Source organism: Pteronotus mesoamericanus, unplaced genomic scaffold, assembly GCF_021234165.1.
Source record: "Pteronotus mesoamericanus isolate MK-2021 breed Mesoamerican mustached bat unplaced genomic scaffold, CSHL_Meso_final contig_182, whole genome shotgun sequence".
NCBI lineage: Eukaryota > Metazoa > Chordata > Mammalia > Chiroptera > Mormoopidae > Pteronotus > Pteronotus mesoamericanus.
The window spans coordinates 6,998,634-7,025,562 of record NW_026555078.1 but is presented as its reverse complement, the minus strand read 5'-3'; the positions used below and the strand labels follow the sequence as shown (position 1 = coordinate 7,025,562).

The window sequence follows — 26,929 nt, the reverse complement described above, 5'->3', positions numbered from 1 at the left end:
CTCAGTGACAGTTCATGGTCATCATCGGTCAAGGGCACGGAACCTTGGAGCCACCCTGCTTGGGAAACAATCCTAACAATGCCACTTACAAGCTGCACGCCATTGGGCAGTTACAACTTCTAATAACGAAACCTGTGCTCCAGTCTCCTGGTCCCAATACCGGGGTCGCAAAGCACCTGCCTCCCTCAGCTTCCGTGGTGATGAGTGAATCAAAGCAGGCAGAGCGCTCAGAACAGGGGCTGCACCTAGTCCTCTGTATGTTTTAGCTGCTATCATCCCCATCCCGCGTACCGCACCTTCTGCGGGGCTGCTTCAATTGCCCAGACCTGGAATAACGCCCAACAGAAGCAGGAAGCTTCCTCTCTCATCAGAGGCTCAAAGTCAAGTGCCTGGGTGGAGCGGGGGGCGTGGCATTCAGAATGCTGCCTGTGCACAACGCAGAGTGCGGCTCCTCAGGTCCAGCCAGATGTGGCAAGACAGGCCACATCGCCCTGTCGTCTAGAGAAGCCAGGAATCTGGATATTTACATCAAATGCCCTGATTTTTTAAGCATTGGCAATGAACTCAAAATTTCAAAATCACTCTGACAAATAAAACCCATCTGTGTGCCAGTATTGCAGCTCCATCCCTGGGGCCATCCGTCTGGGCTCTCCCCTCCATGGGCGCGGGTCATTTACAAACTGTGCTTGCATGAGGCCTTTCCGGAAGAGCCGCTGGTCCTTCTCATCGTCTTAGACCCAGAGCCCTCAAGGCCACCTTCTCTGACCACACCCTCCCGGCTACAGCTGAAGGCGAACAGGGGCCTTTGGTTGATGCGCCCCCCTCCCCTCCAACAATGCATTAGAGGCACTTAGCGAGGATCCACAGGAGAGCTAAGTGCTTTAATGACACTCCTGTATCGATTTAGAGCTTTTTTTATTCCTCCATTTGGATTTCCTGAACACAGCACATCTGCGGCAGCTCCAAGGATCTTAGAAGCTAAGTTCCCCGAGGCCAGGGGCTGCTCCGTGACGTTCTGGCCCACAGTGACCTGTGGCGGCACACAGCACACTGTGAAGTGTCTTTTTAGAGAAATTCACAGTCATGCCGACTCTTCTAGCTCCACCAGCCCCTGAGCTGCCCAGATCTTCAACTCTGTAGATTTGCGTCAAACACAAGTATTTAAGTTAAGCACAGGCTGTCCAGGAAGACAAGTCACTGCTGGTCTGTATTCCTTCCCTTCATTCCTCTCTCCCTCCCTCCTTCTCGTCACGCATGCACCCTGCATCCTCACGCAGGCACCCTGCATTGGGCGGCTCCCTCCATGTCAGACATAGTCCTGGGCTCAGGGAACTGCAAGAAAAACTAAGTGAAATATGGTGAAAGTCCATCCCTGCAAACAGAGAATGACAGAGGCTCAATGAGACCTTAAGAAAGCCCCCCTCCGCCATCCCGTCCTAATGATGACCAGAGACACAGTTGAACACAACCTGCACATGTCCATTTGGCTATGACAGAGTGGGGCAAAGACAGAACCAGAAATCCTTGTTCCTAGTCCAGTGCTCTTTTCAAGAGCATTCTAAACGGGATTCCCATGAAACCTTCAACAAAGCCTGACATCCAAGCTCAGACCTCAGCATACTGTGACCTTCAAGAAAACATGACACTCATCAAGGTCCTCAAGAAAAAGGTCCCTGTGAGAATCCACAGATGGCTCTGCAGAGCGGCCCCTCCCACCACCCTCCTAGAACCCTTCTCAAGTGGTTCTCCTGCTTTTCCTCTCTGACGCCACAATGTATGTAAGAGATGAGGCCAAGGCCCCTCCCCCTGGATGATGCAGACTCACAAGGAGTCTGGAGGGCAGGGTGGAGGTGGGTCTGAACACTCACCCAAGGGGCGCGCCTGAGATGCCCTTAACAAAGGGACTAATTCCGGTTGCTTGTCCTCCAGCTGGTGGGACTGGTGTTAGTGCAGCCCTGTCCTTCCTGCCACCCATCCCACACGGCCCGGCCTGTTGTCATTAACAAAGGGACATGAGTAGTCTGGCATTAACAAAACTCTCCACACAGCACGCTTCAATCTCCCTCCAACTAAAGCCAATCAACCCGTAATAGCTGGTCTCCCGCATTCAATGCCAGGGGTCTGGGGGAGGAGGGTAGGGTCTGAGCAGAGGGCTGATGTACAGCTTCACGCCGAGGGACGCAGAGGCAGGACCACGGTGCCTTCTCGGACCTCACGGTCTTGCCATGTTCTGTGAAGCCAGGACAAATAGGCCGAGTGTGGATCTATTTCTGTCACACAGCTGCAAACACAGGATTTATGAAGATGTCTGGTGCTCGGCCAAAGGAGATTTGTGCATCACCAAGCTGCTGCTCTACCGGCCGGGAAGAAGCTGAAAAACATCGGGCTGTCCTCCCATCCCGCTTCATTCCAACGGAGTGAGGCATATCCTCAACCTCTTATCCCTTACGACTCTTCCCAAGTCACACGTTCTCTTCTTTTCTTTCCCTAACGCGTGAGAGCTTAAGGATGTGTGTTCCTGCATTTGGCAGCCACCGGCCTCAATGCTCAATCATTCTGCTGCGTCTTGTTGGTGGAATTTAGCTTTATTGATTTCTATTTCTGACTTCCTTGACACTGGCTCATTCATTATTCAGGAAAAACCTGGTGATGAGACCATGGCTGGATATCCTGCCAAGAGGCGCCTGAGCAGGTGGGAACTCTGCGAATCTTCTTTTCAAAGAATCTGAACCTACAGAAGGCCATGTAGTGTAGACTCTTTCAGTGATTCATTTCAGACCTGCTCATTCTGAAAACAGATTGTTTGCTGTGAGAGTGGCCGGCGAGCTCAGCAAAAGAGAACATGGCATTAATGACGCTAAGGCCGCAGGTTTGATTTCTGTAGAAACTAGTTATCTTTGATCAGAGAGAAACTCCATTGTTTAGTTGGAAGACTAAACAGCCATCCTGCAGGTATGTGGCAGGGGCCCCTGGGCAGGTGGCCTCCATCAGTCACCACTGCCAATTCTTCTGCGGGCGCATCTGGACACATGGACGCAAGGATACATATCCGCTCTTTCCATGGGGCCCATGGGTGTGTTTGTGAGGGTGAGGGTGACATTTTCAAGGTGGTGTTTTGCTGTTTGTTTTTTTCTTTACACAGCATGAAAGTAAAAGAAATTGTATTTAAACCATAAGAAGAAAGGTTCAAATTAAAAAGTGGGAAGAAGTTCCATCCAGAAAGTCAGGTTAAAACATACTATTGGAGAAAGTAGTAAAATTATCCTCTAGAGAAATCTTTTAAGAACAGAACTAATTACCACCTGTAAGTACCAATTTGCGCATAATCCGATCCTGGGGGAGGAGGCTAGATGAGAAAATCTCTCAAAATCCCCCTGGCTTCCCTGTGGAGTTGAATTTTCACCATAAACTGCTTGGCACACTTTGGCTGGTTTCTGGCTGAGGCCCTGGGGTGAGATGTCGCCTGGTCACAGAGCTCCGGCTGACCGTAACCTTGGTGTTCGGCACAGTGCAGAGTCGGAGGGTCCCTGGGCGCTCTCTGAGGGGTGGCGTTTCCTCAGAATACACAGGTGAAAAGACAACAGTGTGGGTATTTTTTGCCAAACCTTGAGCATCATATCCTGATAGCATAATAGAGGCTTAGTATTTGTTTTTCTAATTTGTGAAAGTAAATGAGGTATCATAAAAACGAAATAGGAAACAATCGTCCAACCATCCGTCTCTTGATTGAAAATCGGCACACGCGCTCGCGCACACACAGAGGAGCCATGAGGAAGGGGCTTAGAGTCACGTTACCAAGGTGCTGTGGACCACTGCTTGGGGAGGCAGTGATGTCTTGGTACAAGGCTGTCTCCATGGCCCTTCTGTGGGGGGTGACAATGGAGGTGGGGGGGTCGCTGAGCCAGGGAACTCTTGGCCCCCACAACTCTTAGTTCTACCAGGACAGTTCTGATGTTCTGATTTCCTGTTTTACCCCATTTCAGTTCTGTGGAAGGTTTCGGTGAAGAAGGAAGAGAAGGAGGAGGAGGGAAGAAAAGGGAAGAAAAGGTAGGGCAGGGAGGAGAAAAGAAGGAAACCTTAGCACCTACTGAGGGAGGGCCAGTTGGTGGGTTCTCCTGGAATGGGCAGATCTGAAGCAGAGCCCAGGCCCTCCGTGTCCTGTCCCCGCCCGGGCTAGGCTGAAGCTCTAGTGAGGCCGTGCAGGTGGGGGCCACGCTCCATGCTGGCCCCCAACAGGCAGGGTTAATAAGTAGCAGCCCTGTGATATGGCCGGCATCGCCGCAGCCCTCTTTACGGGGAAACATTTACTAAACCTTATACTTTCTCATTTAAAGGGACCTGATTTCAACATGTATTTGATGTGCCTCACCTTCGAACGTCTCCATTCCCTTTCACAGTGTGCCTTCCAACCTGTTATCACCTCCGCCTCTAACCTGTCCTGCAGAAGGGCTGAGAGGAGACGAAGAGGCCTGCAATGGCAATGCTCCAGTTCTCTTCAGGCGCGTCCTTTCAGGTCACTTATCCTCCCTCCTCGCCCTTTAGACTGACTTCCTCTGTGAGATTCGCCCCTCACCTGCTTGGTTGCCCCCTGTTGAGCAAGAAGTCAGTGTTTCTAGCTCTGGTCACTCACCTCGTTTAGTGACAGATTTCTCACTGCCTCAAAGAACGTTGATCAAGCCTTGTCTGTACATCAGAATCACCTGGGAGCCTTGAGCGTCACAGATCTCACGGCCCCGGCGTTTGACACAGTCGCTGAGACTAAAGAAGGCAATGTCCCTGGGCTGTCACTGAAGAACTGGCTTCTGAATGTCTTGCTGCTATTGCCCTCCCTGCTCAAAGAAATGCTGCAGAAAACTGCATCTTGCTATATCACTAAGGACTTCTGTCCCTCTCTAGGTCTAGGGATCTCGGGGACAAATTAGTACCAGAGACCTCCGTGTCTCTCTTCAGTAATGAGTCCGTTTTAATCTTCAAGCCACACAAGGGACCGTGCTTCTCTCTTTGCCTTGGCCACCGGGAAGCCCAGAGGCAAATTCATGGCTGACCACCCTCCCCTTCAAACCAAAACAAAGAACTTGTGATATAAATTTTAAATATTAATGTTACCCTGTAATTTTACTTTGGGTTTCCTACCTTTCCCCCACTTCTGTCTTGATTTCTGCACCTCCTTTAAAAAAAGTCCTAGTTACACGGCAAATTCTTTTTAGAACAAGGTGGGATGTTAGGCGACATAATTAAATGTAGCCATTGACCCGCAGCCCCCCACAGCACAGCGGCTCTAAAGCAGATGGTACTGAGCTCCGGCGTGGAGACCAGGGCTCCGAGGACACTCTGTGGCTTTGGGGTCAACTTCCCCGGCAAGAAACCTTCCTCCTGGCTCCAACCGTCACAGAACATCTGGAAGCAGGCCTGGGCTGCATGTCCAATGCTTTATTTATTTATTTATGCGTGTATTTATTTATTTATTAAAAGACTGCATTTGCTTATTTTTAGAGAGAAGAAAGGGAGAGAGAAGGGGACAGAAACATATATGTGAGAGAGAAACACTGACTGGTTGCCTCTCGTACGTGCCCTGACTGGGGCCTGAATCCATAACCCAAGTATGTGCCCCCCCGATCAGGCACTGAACTGGCGGCCTCTTGCTTTGCGGGACGATGCCTGACCAACTGAGCCACACTGGCCAGGGCTTAAATGTTTTATGATTAGGAAAGTATTTTTTAAAAATCAAAATGGCTATACCCATTCAAAATCAGGAATCTGGGTATTCAATTCTGAACCTACTGCCTCTCAGCCTCTGCCAGCATATCCATACGCAGAACTTCCAAATTCTGGTTCTTAAGGAAACACGACTGGTTGGTTTAATGAACTGTGTACGAGAAATGGTAGATCCTAGAAGTCTGTGGCCTCGCGTATCAGACAATACGAAGGGATTGTTTAGAACAGCTAAACGTTTTTTCCAGTTGTTTACGAACATACTCATTTTTAAAAAGCCTGGGTACGCCAAATGGCTTGCACACTATGTCCCCACATAACCTACCTCCAAGCTTTTAACTGAACTCACTACCCAAAAACTACCCGTTCCCAAACTTGATCAAAAAGATTGTTACCTGAGACTGAGAAGCTTTCCTGTATCTGTGAGAGGGCCTGTTCTCCTGGGCGTGGAGCCAGGACCACACCTGGGGCTGCCAGGAACCTGGGTGGTCCAGCCCCCGCGGCAGCCCGAGCAGGGCCCTGCGCCGCGGGGCGGACCCCTGGGCTGGCGGAGATGCAGTGTATTGGTAACACAGAGCGGCTCCCTCTCCGTCTCGGCCCTAACTCAGCCCGTTGGCACCAGAAAGGTGGGGACCAGCCAAAGGTCTCCCAGAGGGCACCACCAGGTGCACCTGGGTTTGCGCGCGTGTGTGGACGACGCACTGTTCCTGTCACTGCTCTTAGTTATTCCTTTTGGGTAACAATTTCAGGATATGGATCATATTTACTAAAAAAACGGTAACTATCAGGCACATGTATTGGGCACAAGGAGGAGACAGCTTCCATATTCTCTAATATTTAAGCAGCTGAGAGGGCTTCATACTTGCCATTTTACACTTTCCCAGACATTGCTTGATCTTTGAAGATCTAAACTGACCATTAACAATAATCTCATGAATATAAAATATGTAAGTTATTTTACTCTTTCATATATTTTAGTTGTATAACCAATACCATATTACTGCAACCAGTATAAAATGAATTTTTAAAAACCTATAATTTTATGGCTCAAAATAACTGCAATGGACATTTCAGCACATGCCCTTCCAGTCTTTGGCTTATGCCTATGTGTGGGGGTCTGCCTCAGCCAGGCTTTGGGCCAGAGATGCTATTGGGTTGGCCAAAAAGTTTGTTTAGTTTTCTCCCTACGATGCCTCTAGTAGTGCTTAGTTGTCTTCATTTGAAACAATTTTGTTAAATTGCATTGTGACAGCTATTGTTATCAGCGTGTAATTAAAAAAACTTACCAAAATTGAATTTTTGTGTAGCCATTTTATTATTGAAGAAAGAAGAAATATGTCACAATTTTGGCGTACTGAGCTTTATTATTTCAAGAAAAGTAAAAACACGAAAAAAGATCTGTGCAGTGTATGGAGATGGTTCTGTGGCTGATCGAATGTGTCAAACGTGGTTAGCGAAGTTTCTTGTACTACTGACAGTTTAGCCAAACAATTCTTTGCTGTGGGGCTGTCTTATGCATTGGAAGATGTTTAGCAGCGCCCCTGACCTCTATCCACTAGAAGCCAATAGTGAGAGGTTGCCAACATACTCAAAATATCCAAATCAATAGTTATTGGTGAAAATGAAAAATATGTTTCTTATTTTATGGAAAAAACACAGTGGACTTTGAGCCAACCCTATACACACACACACACACACACACACACACACGCAGTGTGGGTTGGAAATGAGGGCTGGCTGGGGCATTCAATTTCTTAGAAGGAATCTAAGAAGAGCTAGATCCACCAAATGGCTGTGCGGTAGTTTCTAATTACAGAATGCCTACTGTATACCAGGCACTAACACAGTACCACGCAAACCTCCTCTGAGCCCTAGCATAGTGGGGCTTGCTTCCCATTTCCCAGATGAAGAAACTGAGACCTGAAAAAGGCACAACATTGCCAGTGAGCAGAAAAGCTGGCATTCAAGGCCAGGACTGGAGTCAGAGAGAGAAGAAATACCAGTTTCTCATTCCTGCTTTTGATGATGATATAGAGTCTGGGGTGTCTTTTCTCCTTTTCTGTATCTCTGGGCACACCAAGAAGGGGAGTTCGCTCCAATTCGGAAGGATGGCAGGAAAGGCTAGTTGCATTGGCCTGGGGAGGGGCTGGTGTCACCACCAATTTGCCCTGTGATGCAGAACAAGCCCTCACTCTCTGGGCCTGGTTTCCTTGCCTGTTCTTTGAGGGTGTGGCCAGCTAGGCAGCTAAGAAACTTCCCAGCTCCAAAATTCTGATGCTGGTTGGCCCTTGCACCTACTTACCACATACCAACCAGAGGCCAGCGAGGTCAATGTGATTCGTGGTCCTCTGCTGAGGTCACTGAAATGATGATCCCCAATTCAGAGGCAATACCATTTAATTACCCAGTTCCATGGAAGAACATTAAGCAAGTACTTTATCTTATTTGCCATGAGGGGATGAGGACAAATTAGAAGAGGGAAAATATGCTAAGACAGGTTAAGAAACACAAGCAGGAAGAATCTCCCAAAATGTAATTTTGTACCACAATGCGCCCCCCAAAGCCAAGGGTGTGTACTACCTCGTACTACCGCTGAGATGGAAAGCGCTGAACCCCCTGATGTAGGGTGTAAATACAGACCACACTACTGATGCCACAAAGCCTGGTATAAATGGCTACAAGTGACGGAGGCCCTTCAGAAATACGCGTATTTACTGGGCAGGCTCTCGTGTGCATTCAACAGCTAAGTCAAAATCCGAACACGTGGGCACCTGACCTTAACTAAAAAGGGAAAACATATTGTAACACTGTCTTAACTCTTTTGGGAAAACAAATACCGACATAACTGAGATTCCCCGCGCCCTTGGAAATTGGGCGTATCACAGCCCTTGGCTCGGGGACACTCAGGACAAAACCCACGTCTGACTAGGCATATGATAATGATGCTAAGTCGTGTTTTTTAAAAATTACAACACATTCTTATGAGATCGGAAGAGTTAAGAGGTAGCATTAGCCACTTTGGATTTACAAAGGACTGATAAGTGGAGACTTAGAGTTTAACCGAAGATAACAAATGCTTCGGGGACCCAACAGGCTCTCCTGAACACCCTGATCATTCCGACAAACGCTCCAAAGGGCACCTTCGTAAAGCCGCCCTTTAAGGCACCGCCTTGATTATCTGTGCTTTCATTTAAAAACGACCTTAGTTATTCCATATTCAGCTGGAAGTTACAAATCTCAGTGGAACTGCTCTCCTTTTATTTTTACTTTTCATTTCTGTTTTATTGAGATGATCTAATTAACATATAACATTATATTAGTTTCAGGTGTTTTACCTAATGGTTTGACATTTGTACATGTTTGGAGATGCTGACCAAGTCTAGTTAACATCCATCACCTTTCATATTTGCAATATTTTTTTTCTTTTGATGATAACTTTAAGGTCCACTCTCTTAGCAACTTTCAAATATGCAATACAGTACGGTTCATTCTAGTCACCATTTTATACTTTATATCCACACGACTTATTTATTTTATAACTGGAAGTTTGCACCTTCTGACTCCCTTCCCCCATTTTCTCCACCTCCCCCTGCACCCTGGTCTGCTTATTTTTTTAATCTCAAAATTTTTCAAACTGTTTTCTCCACTAGCAAAATGCTTGCGCTGAAGTTCCAAGATTTAAATAATGACTTCTAAATCAATTACTTCACCAACATATTTATCCATCAAGGTATGATAATGGATTAAAAAAAATAAAAAGACCACTTTTAGTTCAGGTAAAATTTTAAAGCTTGTATGAGTTTCCTATGTGTTTTGACAAAGACCTTCTCAAAGTTTTTATTACAGAGTTTTCGTTTTTCCCCCTAACTTCACGTTGAGTCACACAAATTCATCTAAACTTACATTTGTGAACCGAACTTTCTGGTTATGAATGTTAAAAAATAAACAACCCACTCTTGGGAGAGATTGACATTTTAGTAATCTTTGCCAGCTGGCATGTTCAAAATGGAATCTAAATATTGTATTAACAATATCAATAACAAGCAGGTTCGGCGGGCCGCAATAAAGCACACTTGAATTGGGAGAGAAATTCTTGTTATTTTGTATTTCACCCAGCATTAACTTAATAAAACCTATGGCAATCTCTTTTAATCATGTAAGAATTCTGAGGTTCAGCACATGTGCATAATGAAAAACCTGAAATCATGCAGGTGTAGTATAATTTTTGTAGCCCGATCGTTTTTGAAACTTTTGATGGAAATAACATACCCAGGGAACCTCGGTGAATTTTCAGTCTACCCCTGTAACAAGCACCCAGATAACCGAGCCAGCATCTCGGAGCTCCCTTCCCCCTCCTCCACTTGCCGTCTCACTCCCAAGCGTAACCACAACCTTGTCTTCTCCTCACACTTTCCCTGGGAACTCTGGCTGGGGGCCACACAGGCCCAAGCTGGGCACCCTGGTAGAGCCATGGAGCACTGGCTTGCATGTGATTCCATGTACTTCTTGAGAGGTAGGTGGTATCATGATCTAACAGATGACAAGACAGAAGTTCAAGGTTGAATATTTGACCAAGTGGCATAAATGTGTAAATGAATGTGTAGCTATATATGTATGTAATTGTGTGTGTGTGTGTGTGTGTGTGTGTGAGAGAGAGAGAGAGAGAGAGAGAGACAGACACGGGGTGGGGGAGAGGGGAGAGGAGGGGGGAGAGAGGGAGAGAAGTGGGGGACGGGGGTGGGGAGAGAGAGAGAGAAAATGATTGTCAGAGTCGGGATTCAAAGCCAGGTCCCTCTAACGCCAAACTCAGTTTTGTAGCACAAAAGCTATTTTAGGCAATCCCATTTTCCTCCAAGTTCATTGACTCACATGTCTATCAAACTCCACTTACAGTTAAATGGCCTTATACAGAAAAGAACTACCTCACCGCCTGGCCTCCCAACATACACACGCGCACACACACAGTGACAGCTTCTGAAACGTACCCCATTTTCTCATTTAGCAGCTTATCTTCCCCTCACTACATTCTGGACGGTGAGCAACTCTTGAGTCTAGTTAGCGGTGTCTTAATTTTTTTTTTTAATTTTAATTTTAAAAATTAAGTTGGGAAATAGCAAGTGATATTGAAGAGGCTGCATTTTGGTTCTGAACTAGATTTTCATTACTTTTTAAATTATACTGATTTAAGATGTGATTATTAATCATGTTTTTCCTAAGTAGACTGGGTAATGGAGAAATGCAAAAGCATTCTAGATTCATGGTATCTGAGGCTCTAATACCACCCCTCTCTCTGCCCTGTTGCCCTGACCCGCTCAGCTCCACCCAAAGCGACTGCTCCGTCCACCACTCTCCTCACACCTGGCCAGCTCAGCCCTTGCATCTGCTTCCAGCTCCAGCCCCTGCTCCGGCAACTGCAGTCCTAGTCACCCTGACGCCATCACTGTGAGTAAGCAGGGGATGCAAGACACACCAACCTCTCTGGAGCAGTTTCCTGTGCTTGTGACTGTCAGTTCTCAGCTCTCCACCCTTCCGTATGTGCCTAGTTCAACATAAGACTCATATCACGCCACCCACCCCCAGTGCCCCCACCTAGCCATCCTCATCTGCTCAGAGTCAACGTTGATCAGAATCTCCCCCACAGTTCTGCCCAGAACACGTTTCTGTCATCTTCCCATCTTAACTGGAAGGGATAAGGTCAACTATCCGAAAAGGACATGTGACTTTTCCCATCTCCTCCTGGCTCATCCCCTGTCCCCTTTGCTTTCGAATACACGTACATCACATGACCAACAGCGCTGTACACGCGCTCTTCGCAGCCTGAGCCTTGGGCGTGGGCTTCAGGAGTTTGTGAGCTTGGCTAAATGAGGGTTTGGGCCACTGCTGCCAACATCACGGCACCTCTTCTGTATCAGGGCCTGGAGCAACACTGGGATTTTGAAACGCACAGCTGACCATGCTGACCCGTTGGGGAGGGCAGACTTAGGAGACACAGGGCCAGCAGCCTAAAGCTGCCCAGTGGTACAGCTTCAGGGAGCGCTTCCCTGGCTCCTGACTTCCTCCCCTCCCACCCCTACCTCAGCCCTTCTGCAACGGCTCGAACTATCAAGGCTTTTTAGTGATTCGGACTCCCAGAGAGAGTGCAGGCTCCCATCCTGGCACCTCAAGGGGTACCTAGCACACTGCAGGAAAAAGCAAGGAGCGCTTGTGAAGTACATGCATGTAACTCACTGTCACAGACTGAACTGTGTCTCTTCCAAAATTCACATGTTGAAACCCTAAGGCCCAACTGGACTGAAGTTAAATACAGAGCATTTAAAGAGGTATTTAAGGTTGAATGAGGTTGTAAGGGTGGGGCTCTCATGCAAGAGGACTGGGGCCCTATAAGGGGAAGGAGAGACCAGAGGAATCGCGCGCGTGCACAGCCAAGGCCAAGGCCAGGCATGGACACGGTGAGGAGACGGCCGTCCGCAAGCCAAGAAGGGAGGCCCAGGAGAGTTCAAACTTGCCAACTCCCTGACCTTCGACTTCCAGCCTCCGGAACTGTGAGAAATTAATGTCTTGTTGTTTAAGCCACCTAGTCTGTGGTACTTTGTTACGGCAGCCCCAGCTGATTAATACTTTCACCCTCCATCTGAGTATCTTGTACTCTAAAGCTGGGACTCTGGAGATCAACTCTGGCTGCGAAGGGGAGTTCACAAAGACCCCAAGGTTGGCTGCTCTAGGCTGCCCGAGGCTCCTCCTCAGTAAGGGGAGGCGGTGCCCCATTTTCCCTCTCTGCTTCGGCACCAATGAGGCAAGCCTCGTTAAGGGAGCAGGCAGTCCATTTCAGTAATCCCAGCCCAGCCAGCGAAAGTGAATGTCATCGTTAACTCAGCCTCTGGGCCTCTGGGAAATCAAGCTGACCGACACCACCATGTGCCCTGGAACCTTGGCAGTCCTGCACCCCCAAGGACGACGGCCATTATCCTGAAAAGAAAGCTGGAAGGGTCTCAAATGGGAAGATCTGCATTCTGGCCTTAGACCTTCCCCTGACTAAGCTACCTGTACTTGCACATGTAACCTAACATTTTTGTGCCCATGGCTTTGTTTTTCAAATGGCTGTGCTGCTGTAACGAACATTTCCTTTTCCCTTCTTTGGGAGCTGACCCTGACTTCCATCTGGAGAACATTCCATCTCCAAATCCTTCCCTGTGCTTCCAAGTGATGTTTCCACCCCCAGGGGAAACTGATCCACCCCTCCGGTCACAGTGATGGTTCCAGGTGGTCACATGATCCAGACTGGTCTAATTATAGTGATGCTCAGAATGTTTTCTGGGAACAGTGGGGAGATGCTAGATTCAAAGCTGATGTTTGTAGCACCAGAGGTTACAGCCACCTTGTGAATTCAATGTAAGCCTCTCCAAGCCTATTTCCACCAGAGGCAAAGCTGAGCTGGGGGACAGAAAGAATTAATATTATCATCCCCGGGTCCCTTTGTTTGCTTAAGTCAAGTCACCATCTCTGAAAAAGCTCTCCAAGTCATCTTATATTCTTTCAAGTGACAGCCAAACCACTAAGTGGGCCTCTTAGGACAATAGAGAGGTTGGAATTTCGCTGACACAGAGAAATCATCAGTAATATATATTTAGTTTAACTGATGCCATTCATTTAGAGAGTCTTTATTAGGCAGGATTCGTGGACATACCAAAAAAACCCCAAAAAACAACAACAAAAAAACCCCCACAAATCAAGCTGTGTAAAGTAAAAAGGGGGATTTACGAGCTCATTTAATCCAACCATGGGAAGGGCAGCGGTGGCTCCTCGTCTCTGCCTCCTGGCCTTGGTCCCATGTCTGGTACACTGCTTGATCATATACGATAGGCCTCTTGATGCCAGCACATCCGTCAGAGCTTCCAGACCCAAGATAAGAAGTACCAGGGCGAACTGTGCCTGGACCGGGTCAAGTGTCTGGACCGGGGCATGTGCCCGACCCTCAGGCAATCCCCGAGGGCAGGGAGCTCCTGTACGAAGCTGGCGCCTCCCATCCGGAATACCTGTTGGAAGCTGGGGGTGAGGGGTGGGCAAACGGCAGGCCCCAGAGGAGGAGAAGGGCGCCCTCGATGCCCCGATGTGGCTCTTGGCCCCCGTGTTATCCCTGTAAGCACCCCAACCTGGGCCCGCTGCGGCTGTGAAAGTGTAAAAGCGAAAACTTCCTAATTGTTTCCATTCCCTACTTTGACAAAACTTAAAGAATGAAGTCTCTTAGAGTCTAAGAAATACTACCCACAAAGGGTAAGCACAGAATTGGCCTTTCTACATGTCATCAGCTTCTTGTCCTGATGTGTTCACAGTCTTGTTCAAGTGTAAGAAATGACACGGGGTCACAGTAGCTCTGCTGGCAGATGTCATCAGGCACAGACCTGTGGTTCTAACCCCTCACTATCATTTGTGTTGAATAAGCACAAATGAGCTCATCCTGAAAATGCTCCATTAAAGAAAAAAAAATCAGAGCCCAAAGCGGGGCCAACGCAGTGTGCTGTGGGGACCAGGAGGTGGGGGGCAAGTTCGGCAGGCTCCTTTAAATGCTTCTCTGCAGTTCTGTACCACTTCAAGGGAGGCTCTCCTTCTCACTGTCCCTCCGTCTCATCTCTGTCTAGAATCTTTGCAAACAGTTCGCATTCTGGCTCAGAGACACTGAGAGGAGAAAGAAACAGATCAAAAGCCATCCCAACCCATCCCCAAGGAGCCTCCTCATCCCGTGTCACATTTCTGCAAGATCTCAGTCAATCACAAGTGTCAGTGAGAACAGCTGCTGAGAGCTCAGATGCTGCTCCTCCTGTGGGCGTCTCCTGGGTATTTGCCTTCATGCAGCAGGCGCTCCGGAGACTGAAAACAGCCTTAAATATTCCTGAAAGCATAGCTTCAGTCAACTGAGGAAGGGCTTTTCACGTTACTGTTGTTTGGGGTAGAAAGGTATTAAAAACCTTAAAAAAAAGTGCAAAAATGCTCTCATAAACGTAATGAATTCTGTTTCCTGAACACTCAATAATCACCCGGCACTGTGCCAGCCCTGTACATGCGCTATCTTCATTCCCACAGAATCCCAAGAAGTGCTACTATCTGTTTGGCTGGAAAGGAACAGCTCAAACCATTCAGATGATTTGCTCAAGGTCACTGGCTGGAGGGAGGCAGACATTGGTCTTTGCACCCAAGACTGGCCAGCTCCGAGGTCCACACTCTCCTCTTCCAGTCATGCAATGACACCTGCCACTTGAAGCGCCTTCTAAGTGCTATAAATGCTAAACAGATTGCCACCACCTCATCCTCACAATAACCATACAATTCTTGCGAGGCTGGTATTTTTGTATGTTACAGTAGCTCAAAAAACTTCACATAACTTTTCCAAAGATGACAGCAATTAGGCAGCAAGGCTGGACACGATTCCAGGTACGTCTGATTTGAAAACTGACATCTTTTATCTTTATGCCATCATTTACAAAGGCCAAAAGGAGGGCTGGGTGGGATGGAGACCCTGGAGAAAGAGGGGCAGGGGAAAGGAAGGGAGAAATTTATTCTTGCAGACTCACAGCAAGCAGTGACGAATGCCTGCATGCAAGGGCCACGCACGCACACACGCACCCTCTCCTGACCTATCATGCACAGTGGCCCGTACTACTCAGCGGTTCTCAGCCACACCTTTCAGTTGTCAAGGGAACCAAACAAGAACACAGACTTGACCGCTTGCAGTTTACAGGTGGATCCTTTTAAGTTCATTTCTGAAACTGCAATGTGAACAGCTCACGCTGAGTGTATTTTTTAAAATTCTTCTTCATCATAAAGCTCTTGGCCATTGTATTGCTACACTTCCACCTAAGCTTGGGTAAACAGGACTTCAAGTGGAATGATTTTGCACTTGTATTTTAAGATTGAGCACTTTGATAAAAACAGGTCCTATAGTACAACATGATAGAAGGTTGTATAATCCTTACATTTTATAATCTAACTCATATAATTTAATAGACAATAAAAACACTTTTAAATGCTCAAAAGTTAAACTCTAAGGGGATATTCCTGTTGATGAATTATAACTGATGTAAAAATATATCTATCTAATAGTATAAAATTCAGATAGACTCAAATGACATACTCATTCAGTTAAGGGGTAGGTTTCTCTCATGATAGACATTAATCTTTGAATGACTAATTTCAGGATTTCCTGTTTTCTCTACCCAGTCTTTAAAATATCTTAAAGTTAGCTGTTTACAAAAGTCATGTGTGCAGACAAAAAGCAACGAAACAACCTTAATCACTTGAATGAAAGAAGACAACGTAAGTATTCATTCCCCAACTTTTTGTCTTGTCATTTGATTGTAAAGTGTTTTTAAGCACTATAACAGGATTCTCTTCAACCTCAGTCTGCAAAATACTCCAGAATATCTAAACACCTAAAGTGGAAAACCGCTTAGATATATTTATGCCATTTTGAACCAACGATTACCGTGCATCCAGGTTTTCAACCTTGAGCAGGAAAGTTGCCTCATGCCTTATTTTTCCCATCTACAAAATGGGAGTAACAATACTTACACATAAGATTCATAAAAGGATAATGTCAAGAATATATACAGCCAGACACAATGGGTCACATATGGTATGATTCCCCTGACATGAAATGCGCAGAGTAGGCAGGTCCATAGAGACAGACAGCAGATTCGTGGTTGTCCACTGAAGGCTCTAGTGCCATTTTAATCATCAGCCCACTGGCGGCCTTTCTCCAACCCCACCCTCCCTGGAGTCTCAGCAGGGGCTCCTGCCCCATCCCTCCTCCTGAAACTCTGTGTCCTTCATCCAGTGACCTCCAGCTTCTGGCTAAGCTACTTTGTTGTTGCTGTTGCTGTCCTTTTGTTATCAGGTACCGCTCCTCTCTTTCATAAACCTGGGTCTTTGACATAGACCCTTTTCCTCTGTTTATTCTATGCCCCTCAAGAGTCTCATCTATATGCATAATTTCAATGGTCATTTCTGGATTCACAGCTTCCAGGCTCCCTCTCCATCCATGACTTCCCTCTCCTGAACCCCAGCCTCACCCCCTACTGAACACCACCCTGAAACAGCAGGGTCTGGTCACACACACCTTCGTGGCAGATGTCTGGCTATCTAGAGCAAGAGCAGAGCAGACTTTCTGGACAATTCTAACAATCCAATGTGGAGACACTGTCAGCCATGACAGTTACGCCAAGTGCTATGTCAAGGCTGAGGTAATGGGGTGTAACATCATAAATGCTTTTGGGAGAGGCTCAGAACACCCAAAACCACAAAACTGGACTCTAAGATAAGGACTCCATCTGGACACTGATATGAATGGTACCCCCACCCCTTGTGGACTGTAAGAACTCAGCGCTCCGACCACCCAGCACTTGAGCTGGGCTACACCACAGGGCACGCGTGGAGCCCTGCCTGACTTCCACGCCACCAGACCTGCGCCGCCACCGCAGCTGCCTGCCTGGAGGCCGACGCCCATCTCTCCACCTGGGGATGCTGCCAGTGACCGGGACTTTGTGCCCAGTGCTTGCTTTGCTCGCTTCTATTGCATAAGCTCCCCCTCCCTGTGTGTATCCTGTGTGTGACTCTCTTTTGGCTTATTGGGGAGGCCTCCCTTAGGACACCTGGCAGTGCGGAAATGCAGAAATGCGTGCGAGTGACTCCTTTCAGGAATGCTCCCTTGCTCATGACACAGTCCAGAAGGAGCTCTCAGCGCCGCGTCCCCAGCCGGCAGGCAACCCCTCTGACTTCCCGCCTCTGTCTACAGGGCTGCCAACGTCTCAGGGGCAACACTGGATTTTCATGAAAACAGTTACCATAGCCAGTGGTAGAGACAGCAGCTGAAACGAATGAAGGTCAGACAGGAAAATACTGGCTATCAACTGGTGCTTTGTCAGGTTCTCTGCCAGGCTGCAGACACAGGGGCAGCTGGGGTACCTGCAGATTGCACAAGTCTGGAATCCCAAGGGGCAGGGAAGGTCAGAACCGACCGGAACGCTTCTTTAAAAATAGCTTTTCCTTATGTCTTTTTAAATAAACTCAAAACATGTTCTCAATGACCATCTAGAATGTGGGTGAATAGAAGAGCTGAACAGCGCCCCTTAAATTCGCCTGATGGCAAACAAAACCAGCCAGCTGACTTTATTATTATAGTTACATGAATATCTTCATCAAGAACTCTATGCAGAGCAGTAAGACAAATGACGCCAAGAGAAACGGCCCCTCCTAAGATCCAAAGGGCTTCGAGGTCAAAGAGGACAGAAGGCAATCAGGACTGGGGGGAAAGCATAGAGAGGGCTCTTTTTCTCCTTTTCATTATATTGCAGGGGGAGGGGCTGGTATGCCTGAGGGCAAGAATCAGGAGACTTCTGCATTAGGTAGATGGCCTCATTTTCAAAATGGACAAGAGAGTCAGCTTGTGGAGCAGATTAGATCAAAGAAGCCAGAGAGCCTGAGGCTGCGACCAAATGTGAATGAAATGAGTGAAGGGGGGGGGTTAAACCCCCTAGAAGCTGGGACCTGGGACCCGTATGGAGGGCAGTGCCTTGGCAGACTCTGGAGTCTGGCAGCGCCCTCCTGGTTCAATTGGAAAAGACACGCCAGTGGGGCTGGCAGTGAGAATGGGAACCATGTGGAGAGGAGTTTGGGAGACCCCACCTTGGACAGGTTTTGGAACTTTCACCTTGAATATATCAGCCGGGATTAATGACCAGAAACCTTAGGCATGAAACACTGTCAGAGGCTAAAACCTTCGTTTTTAACAAGCATTTCGGAGGTGCCAGGCATTGCACTGGATGGACGTTTGCACGTTCACCTTCTCCTTCAACCTTCACAAAGATTCTTAGAGACACATGTCATAGCCCCATTTTACGGACGATCAAACAACTGGTGCCCAGAGACGGAGGGATTAGAACTGGAGCTGACAGGGTTTAAATCCTGCGATCTTCAGCGTGGCTGTCCACGCACCTGCTGCGACCTCTCAGGGAGGCGGTCCTATTTATAAGAGAACTGACGTAAAAAGATGTACAACCTGTCTTTCCAGATCTCCGTTTAAATCCAACAGGATTCAGGGCCCCTCCAGACTTCTGCCCTGCCAGCTGGACAAGGGAAGTGTTTGCCAGAACCAGGAAACCACGTCCCAAGGACGTTAGCCCTGTTTCTCCAAGATTCACCGTTTTGTCAAATATTACAAACAACTCACTCTGGCTGGGAATTTGGCACGTTCTAAATGCTTTACTAATATGAATGCATCAAATCCTCAAGAAACCCCCTTGAGACAGACAAGCATCATTATTATTATCCCTACGGAGAGGTGAAGCCACTTGCCCAAGAAGCTAAGGCAGGGTTTGCGTTCAGGTTGCCCAAGTGGATAATAACCCAGGAGACCCCTGAGAATCTCCCCGTTCGAGGGCCGGGATCTTCGGCCGCTTGCGCCACCCCCCTCCCTCCCCTTGCATGTGTTCGCAGACACAGCTGGCTGAGGGGAGCATTCTTTTTCCACTGGGCTGGAGCTAAGCCTCCAATCCATCCTGACCTACTTTTAGGGAAGTTGCTAGAACAGAACAGAGCTGGCACCCCACAGGAAAACAGTCACCCGAAGTTCACTCCTTCAAGCCCAGGTCAGACAATGACGCCCTGGCATACGATGTGGCTTGTCCAAGGTCACAAAGTTGACCGAGTGGCCGTGTCAGAGCCAGAAGCCAGGTCCCTCCCCCAACTCATCATCCAGTGCACTCTTTCCACTCTAACGTGTTCCTGATAGACTGAGTACTTGCTCTTGAGACTGTCGCGGCATGGAATACAGCCAAAGTGAGGGGCCGCATACATTTCAGCAGTAAAAATGCCTGGCAGCGCTAAGGCAGAGGATGAGGGCTTGCAGAGGGGGCTGTACACAAGTCCTCCCAGGACAAGAAGTGCACAGAGCCAACCCAGAAGTTGGGAAACGTGCACGCCCCCCGGAGCACGTCCTCGTACGGCCATTGCCCACCTCGCACACGTTTCCCCGGTGGCGAGCACTCCGGGCGTTCCAAGGAACAACGTCCACCTGGCAGTGTGAGAGCAGGTTTCCTTTTCCCTGTTCTTGGGCCTGCGGCAGCACAGACCTGTTCTGTGCGATGAACATGCCTGGAACGTCTTCCTTCCCTTTCACTAGCTCATCCAGTGGGTTGTCAGAAGTGAATGGGAATATATCTGTTATGTGTACTATGGAATTTGTTTTAATTCCGCTGGATCCTACAGAAACGGATTTAATATTAATTAGTGGCCCGATCCTGGAGTGAAGAGAAAAGGAAGCCGGAGGGAGGGCCAGGAAGGCCGGCAGGGTGTCAGTGACCGCACAGTGGCTGCAGCAGCCCTTCTTGTAAAGGGCGGGGACGTGTGGCCTGACCCCCGAAGGGGTTGGAAGCGGTGCGGGTGGCAGGCTATGGGCCTCGCCGGGAACTCCAGCCTCTTCCAGTGCCAGACACATAGAGGGGTAAGACAGAAATGCTCGCGGGCGGGGTAGGGCGGGTGAGCGGGAGTGCCTGCTCAGGGAAGAGCTGGAAATAAAAGGCAAGTGGGTCCAAGTGGTCAGCTGGCACAGAGCTGGAGAGGCAGCAGCTTGTCCCGGAACAAAACTCCGCGGGGGCCCTGAGGCCCTGGGGCCGAGGAAGGCCAACAGGGCAGATCAGATCGGGGGTGGCGTGCGGCCACTTCCCGTAGAAGGCACGAAGCAAACAGGAACAGCGACGCCATCTGCAGCTCTGGGATGAGGCCGCCAGGGACCAGATGAAGGGTCAGACCAGGGGTGAGAAATGCATTTAATGAGGAATATCACTGATCATTAAAATAATTCAAATGCTTAACGTCACCTAATTCTAGGTTTGATGGGTGAATGAAATGTATGTGTGTGTTGGGGGAGGGTAGGGGCTAGGGAATTTCAAAAGGGGTAAAATTATAATACCCTTTACCCTTTTAATTAGGAAAATGAGAGATTTATTATGACTTAATAAAATTTAAAATGTTATTTCAAACACAGAGAAACCAAAACAGAGACACATGGAGACATGCAGAGGGGACAGTTGGAGACAGCTGTCAGCTGGCCAATCTTGCAAGGCCTGGAATAAGCCACACTCGTCTGCTGGCCCCATCCTGGGTCCCCTTGAAACAATGGGTTTGTCCCCTTCTGGCACTCTGCTAGGTCTCTATTGTACAAGAACTGAAGTGCTCTCTAGTTGACGAGAACGGCTCACATTTTAAAATTGTCTCTAGCAGCCTAAATGGCATTTAAAATAAATGCTGTGAATTGATGAAATGACCAATTATGTTAACTACCCATGCCTGGTGTAATCCAAACCAAATCTTACCCCATTATCCTCAAAACTTTGAGGTGATTCAGCAGGCCCTCTTGCCAGCGATTCTGTAAGAACCAAAATATGCAGGCCGCCCTCGAATAGGACCTCGAGTACTCCCAGTTAATTCTTGCAATTGGTTTTATGCTGGAAAAAAAAAACTGTACTATGTTTCTGCTCAACAGCGTGTAAACCAAACAACTGCCAGATAACAGTGTAACCGCTATGTCATTTTGTTCCACTTGCCGTAGACTTTAACTTCCATTTAGTCCTCTTCAGATTCCTCATTCTCTTTGAGCATCTCCTGGGGTGTGATGTCATTTTCCCAAAGTCCCCCGACTCACTCGTTCCCCGCACCCCCCACAGGACGTCCCCATGGCCAGGCTCCCGTGATCCTCTCCTGCCTGTGTACTCTTGCTGTTTCCACTTCCTGCAATGCCTTTTCTCATGTCCACAGTCCCCATCCACCTAGTTTTCAAGGCCTTACTCAAATGTCAATTCTCCCCCAAAGGGACAGCCCCTAGGCTCCTAACCCTCCTGACACCAGCAAGTCTTTCCGCTACACATTGTGACAGGTCTGCTTCCCTTGCAGCTCCAGTACTTGCGTAAGCTCAGCCCGAGAGCCACTCCGCCCAGCAAGGTCTCCCCGCTGCAGCACATTGAGCCGGCTGTGCTTTTGATGCTGGCGGGTGCCTGGGCCTGTGTCACCCTGAGTGACCAAGCTTCATCTTCCATCCCACTTCTAGGAACGGGGCTCTTTAGGGAGTCCCAATCCCTGAGGCTGGAACCTATTAACAGAGTTCCTGCCTATAGTCTGACTTCTTGAAAAACATCCTCCTGCTTGCTACAGGAAAAAAGAAGGTGTGTATGCATATTTTTAAAATGTCAAGTATGAAGATGCAAAAGTGAGCATTAAGTCAGGTCATGCCTTAATTACCTGACCCTTCCACTGGTATGACAGTGAGACCCCCTTCTTCATACATCTGTATCTTTTTGTAAACCGTTTGCTTGAGGGCTGGAGCGACTTCTTGATGAGCCAGGGCCGCCCACCAAAGGAACACAAAGATATTGATTAGAAAGGACAAGCACATAAGTTCAAAATCTTGTCACGATAAAAGTGTCTTAAGAACTTTATAGACAGATCCAGACAATGAAAAATACCACAGATAAAAAGTTAACAAATCCCTGTCCATACCCCAAAGTCTTTTGAAAATCCTTTTGATTTTCACATGTACAAAGGCATAAATGGGCTGCGATGAATTGGATGTGGATTCAATGCGCATCTGACATCCATACTCATGTAATTCTCGGTGTCCGGAGTCATCAGAATTGTTGACCCTATCAGGGAGAGCGAGAAGGTCCCCCACCTGTGAGATAGGGCTCTCACAGCAAAATCACTCAACGTCAGAAAACTTAGCAACGTTTTCCCTCGTTCTTTTGCCTAAAACAACCCCAAACTAATATATTTAGAGCAAATCTTACCCAATGTGGAACTTAATGAGTAAAACTTATAAGGAAATGCTCTAAGTAAATAAAATCCCTTTTCTGAAAATAATCCGAACACAAATGACAGTCGCCCCTATAGATCTGGAGGCAAAGTAAGGAAGCACATGGCTTTGAACTGCACGTAAGGAAGCCCAAGGCCTACTGTGGTCACGCTCCACGTACACTATTTGAAAGGAGAACAGGGAAGATTTTTTTTTTAATTATGTATGAATTTTTGTATAAAATTATGTATGAAGTGGAGCATGTTCCTTTTTTCCTTAAGTATTAAGGATGTTTATGGCAGTCATTAAAATTAAAATAATCAAACTTCCTTGCCCAAATTTCACCCTGTACCAAGCAAAAATGCAAAGAAAGTCTTAAGTTTCCGATTTCACAGGCCATTAGAACGACAGTGAGCAATTGCATGACCTATAGAACAACACCACAAATGTGACATCTCTCACAACTGTTTGAGCTACTCCAGAGCCCTGAAGATAAACGTCACTTTTCTGAGGCACATTTATATTCTACTCCTTTCACACCCGCTGCCATCCCTCAGCGTGTGCTTTTATAAGGAAAAGAGGCTTAAAGCAACCAAACTGCTCTAAACCAACCAAAATGCATGGGAACTCCTCACTGTAAGCCCAGTGCAGTTCTAAAGCCTTGGTACGACCAAATTCACCTGCTTTCGGTCAGTGTGTTACCCTGACACCCAGCCAATCAACACAGGCTAGCAGGGACAGGAAGCTGGAAGGCCCTTAAGGAGCCCGCCACCAACTCTGGCTTATGCACAGAGCAGATATTCAAAACAGCGATAACCCCAAAGTAGTTTCTAAAAGTATTTAGCATGCATCTTCTTGCTACTTTTAGTCACTTATTCTTCTTTAACTCTGGCTCTTTCAAAAGAAGCTTAATTGCAAAAGTAGAGATGAAAGACAGTTTGAATTCCTTGGGCACATGGCACGGGAACTTGTGCAAAGCAGCTGACCATGGGCTGGGCAGCAGGAAGGATGTCTCCCTGCAAAGGATGCTTGTAGGGACTAGGGAGGGGTGTCTGAACTCTGAGCCTCCCAACAAACCTACAGTCACCCTTCCAGGCACACATGGATGTCCGATGTCAGCCAGGAACCAGTGGACCTCCACGGTGACCGAAGTGCCAAAACACCCAGAACCACCCTCACCCGCCCAAGCATTGAAAATACTTAGCGGGGTGTGTTTTTGCCGGCCCAGTTTATGCTACTGTCACATCTTAACGGCCACATAATTCTACTTCACCAGAGCCAGCCAAACGCTTCTAGAATATGACCAGTAACGACAGACCAAAGGAGTAGTCCCGGCTTTAGACGAACAATTCATAGCAACCAGGAGGTGTGAGTAGGAAGAAATAAAGACAACTGGGCAAACAGACCCCAGCCCACAGCAGTCACACTTCTCAACAGGACAGAACTCTTCTGACGGACACCAAGCACAGAGGAGTCTTGAGAAGGGGTGAGGTGGAGAGGTACTTCTAGGGACTTACCTTGGAGAAGGGCTCCATTTCTCTTGAAGAAGGTACTGCCCGGCCAGAGGGGTGGGCCTGATGTGCTGAAAGAGAAAAGACAGCAGCATGAGGACCAGCTCCTCGACGCTCGCTCGCTCACACTCAGAACAGCTCTCCCTCCAACCACGTCACTCCACGTGGCCTCAAAACACGTTCCCCCTTGTGCCTTCCTTATACCCTCTGCGAATGCATCTTTAACACCATTCACTTTATCATACGATGGACGGGCTTCGTACTCAATGGAACAGTTCATGTGGGTATTCTGGTTACTGTGTGCCTCTGCTCCCTCCTGGGCACTGAAATCATCTGCAGGTAAACCAGATGGCAAGCTCACACAGTTCAACGTCGCAGCTTACACCTTTTGCTAACTTGCTCATAATTTTGTGATTCCACACGGCAGAGAACTCCTGTCCAAGTCTGAGGCCAGGTGGCTTCCCATCCCTTCTTGGTGCCTTGCCTATTATACACACAGATTCGCCTCTCTTAGCTTTTTTACCATCAGACCCTTAATATACAGATACGACCTTGATAGACTCTCTCCCTCCTCTATCTTCTTGTTTTGTATCCTGTTTTCAATTTCTTGGCTTAAAATGTTGCACTCCATACTCTATAAAACATTTTGTAAATGTTACCGCCCACAGTCTGGTAAGAAGAGAGGCAAGAAAATAAGGAAGATCAATATATCACAAAGACACTTTACTGCATTTATAGACAAGCATTTTCACTGCTTTAAAACACTCAGTGAAAAACTTTATAACCGAGCCTGTCTCAGTAAAACATCTTTGGAGTGGAAAGTAGGTTATTCTAAATCAAGCTTTGGTTTAGATTAATGTTAGAAAGCCCTTAGTCAAAAATGTTACTGCGTCCAGCTCAAGAGGCAGTCTAAACTATTTTTGCCAAAATAGTCCATGGAAAATGATATTGGTTAATGCATTATCAATCACCTTCAACATGAGAAAAACAAAAAGTCAGTGTGAAGAACGCATTCGTAAACTCGGCTGCTGGAAACACGCATAGTGAATGAGACTGAGAAACCCAAAGGGTTCTATGACAAATGCTTCGCCCGTCACCCAGGGTCTGTTGTAACAAAAGGAGAAAGGCCAGTGACCAAAATGTCACCACCAGAGGTACAAATAGCATAGCAGGTACAGGGATACATTACATGATTGGGAAGGAGTAGAGAGAAGAAAAGAGCTACAGTGTAAAAATACTGTTCAACATCAGGCTGATGCCAAATGTGCTAGAAAACACACTGCGAACCGTGATGTAAATGGACCTTTTGTTTTGTTTTGTTTTGGATCCACTGTCCTCAGAGTGAACGGGAATGATGCATCTCAGCTAGGGCTTTTTCTGCAGCCCTGATTCTCGGCTCCGGCAGTTGTGGCCTCCGAGTGGCCAGTAGTTGCCCAGGACAACGGGATGTCTGTTCAGGGCCGCAGGGCGGTAGGACGATGGCAGCCAGCCGGTTTCTCTCCCACCTCATTCCCCTCCTGTTCCACTGAGGCTTTTAAGGCTCAAAGTTGCATGAAGAATAATATGCATTAAAACGCTTAAGATTATCTTTTTACAACCCCAGCCAGCTCCTGGGATTTTACCACCTTATTTTTATAAGAAAACAGGAGACAGCAAGCTGGCTGTTGTTAATACCGAATCACCTGATTTCTAAAGATATTTAAAAACTGAGGACTTCATTATAGCGGAGCTGGTGCTTCAGAGAATTCAATAATCGAGTATTACGGCAGGAGTCTGAATATCTGGCTTACTTCCATCCAAAGCTCCTCTTTATCCTGACCTTGATTTGGCTGAAAACTGAGTAGATGCCAGCGAAGGAGTAAATGGAGAACTGAGGATGGGAAAATCCAGTGCTTTAGATAAGGAAAATTCTCTATACGATGGAAATCAACTTCAAGGTCCCTATGACATCCTTTTAACGTACCTAAGTCACTGATCACCATTCCGGATGCCCTGCTGTGATATCTGAGTAATCTATACTCTGGTCATGTAGGGAGATGGGGACTGGCCACCCACCTGTTCCTCCCTGGCCCGCACTGCGACTGATGGACTCACCTGTGGTCTCTTTCTAGCTCAAGCTATGCCAGTTCCTGTTGTGCTAATTACAAAGCTTTTGAGCTCACTGGTCCCATGTTCTACACTCCTTTTTTGGATCGTCCCTCAAAATGGTGTTGGCTACCTATTGGTAGACTCAAGGATTTATTAAGTGCTTATCGAGAACTGTGCTTGGTGTTAAGAAGGTCACAGGAGATGAGGGAGGCGGGATTAAAAGCCCTATTTTATGGCCTCTAGGAACTTACTGACATACTTATTTAGCTCCAACCTCCTATGATTCTATCTAAAGAGACAAAAAAAAAAAAAAAAAAAAAGCCTACAGAAAGGTCATTGGTTATGGTCCTAGTGGCTGCAGATTGGAGAGGACGAACACTGATTTTTTTTTTCCCCTCCCAAAAATGTGGAGCTGTTCCTGGCTCACTGTACTTTAAAGCTCAAAGTTGGCTTAAAAACATTATAATGAAATTACCTAAAAGTATGTATCCAACCTAGTCATCCAGAGAAGACGCTTGTGACCAAGGTTGTTGTAGGGGAACCGGAGGTCACTTTAGAAACCACCCATTCTTGTGGCAAACCAAGAGAGGAGGGTACGAGACTCTCCACACCTAGTCACTTAAATGCTGGTGACTTGTAGATGGTCACTGCCATGAGAAGTGGCCACTGGGACCCCCTTCAATCTACCAAAGTGGGTTTCATCACCATACAAAAGTGCTCGCATTGCTTGAACCTGGGATAGCAAATTACCATTTACGGAGGACAGCAATCAACACTTTTCCAT

The 26,929-nt window shown here is 47.4% G+C and overlaps 1 protein-coding gene across 5 annotated transcripts in view; it reads right to left on the bottom strand.

The window, feature by feature from the left end:
- FOXN3 (forkhead box N3) overlaps positions 1 to 26,929 on the bottom strand; it is a 352,396-nt gene that overhangs the window by 86,116 nt on the left and 239,351 nt on the right. For all 5 annotated transcript variants that reach the window (XM_054567164.1, XM_054567167.1, XM_054567168.1 and 2 more), the window contains one exon: positions 24,064 to 24,128. In XM_054567164.1, the coding sequence (XP_054423139.1) occupies positions 24,064 to 24,128 (65 nt within the window). The remainder of the gene's footprint in view (positions 1 to 24,063; positions 24,129 to 26,929) is intronic.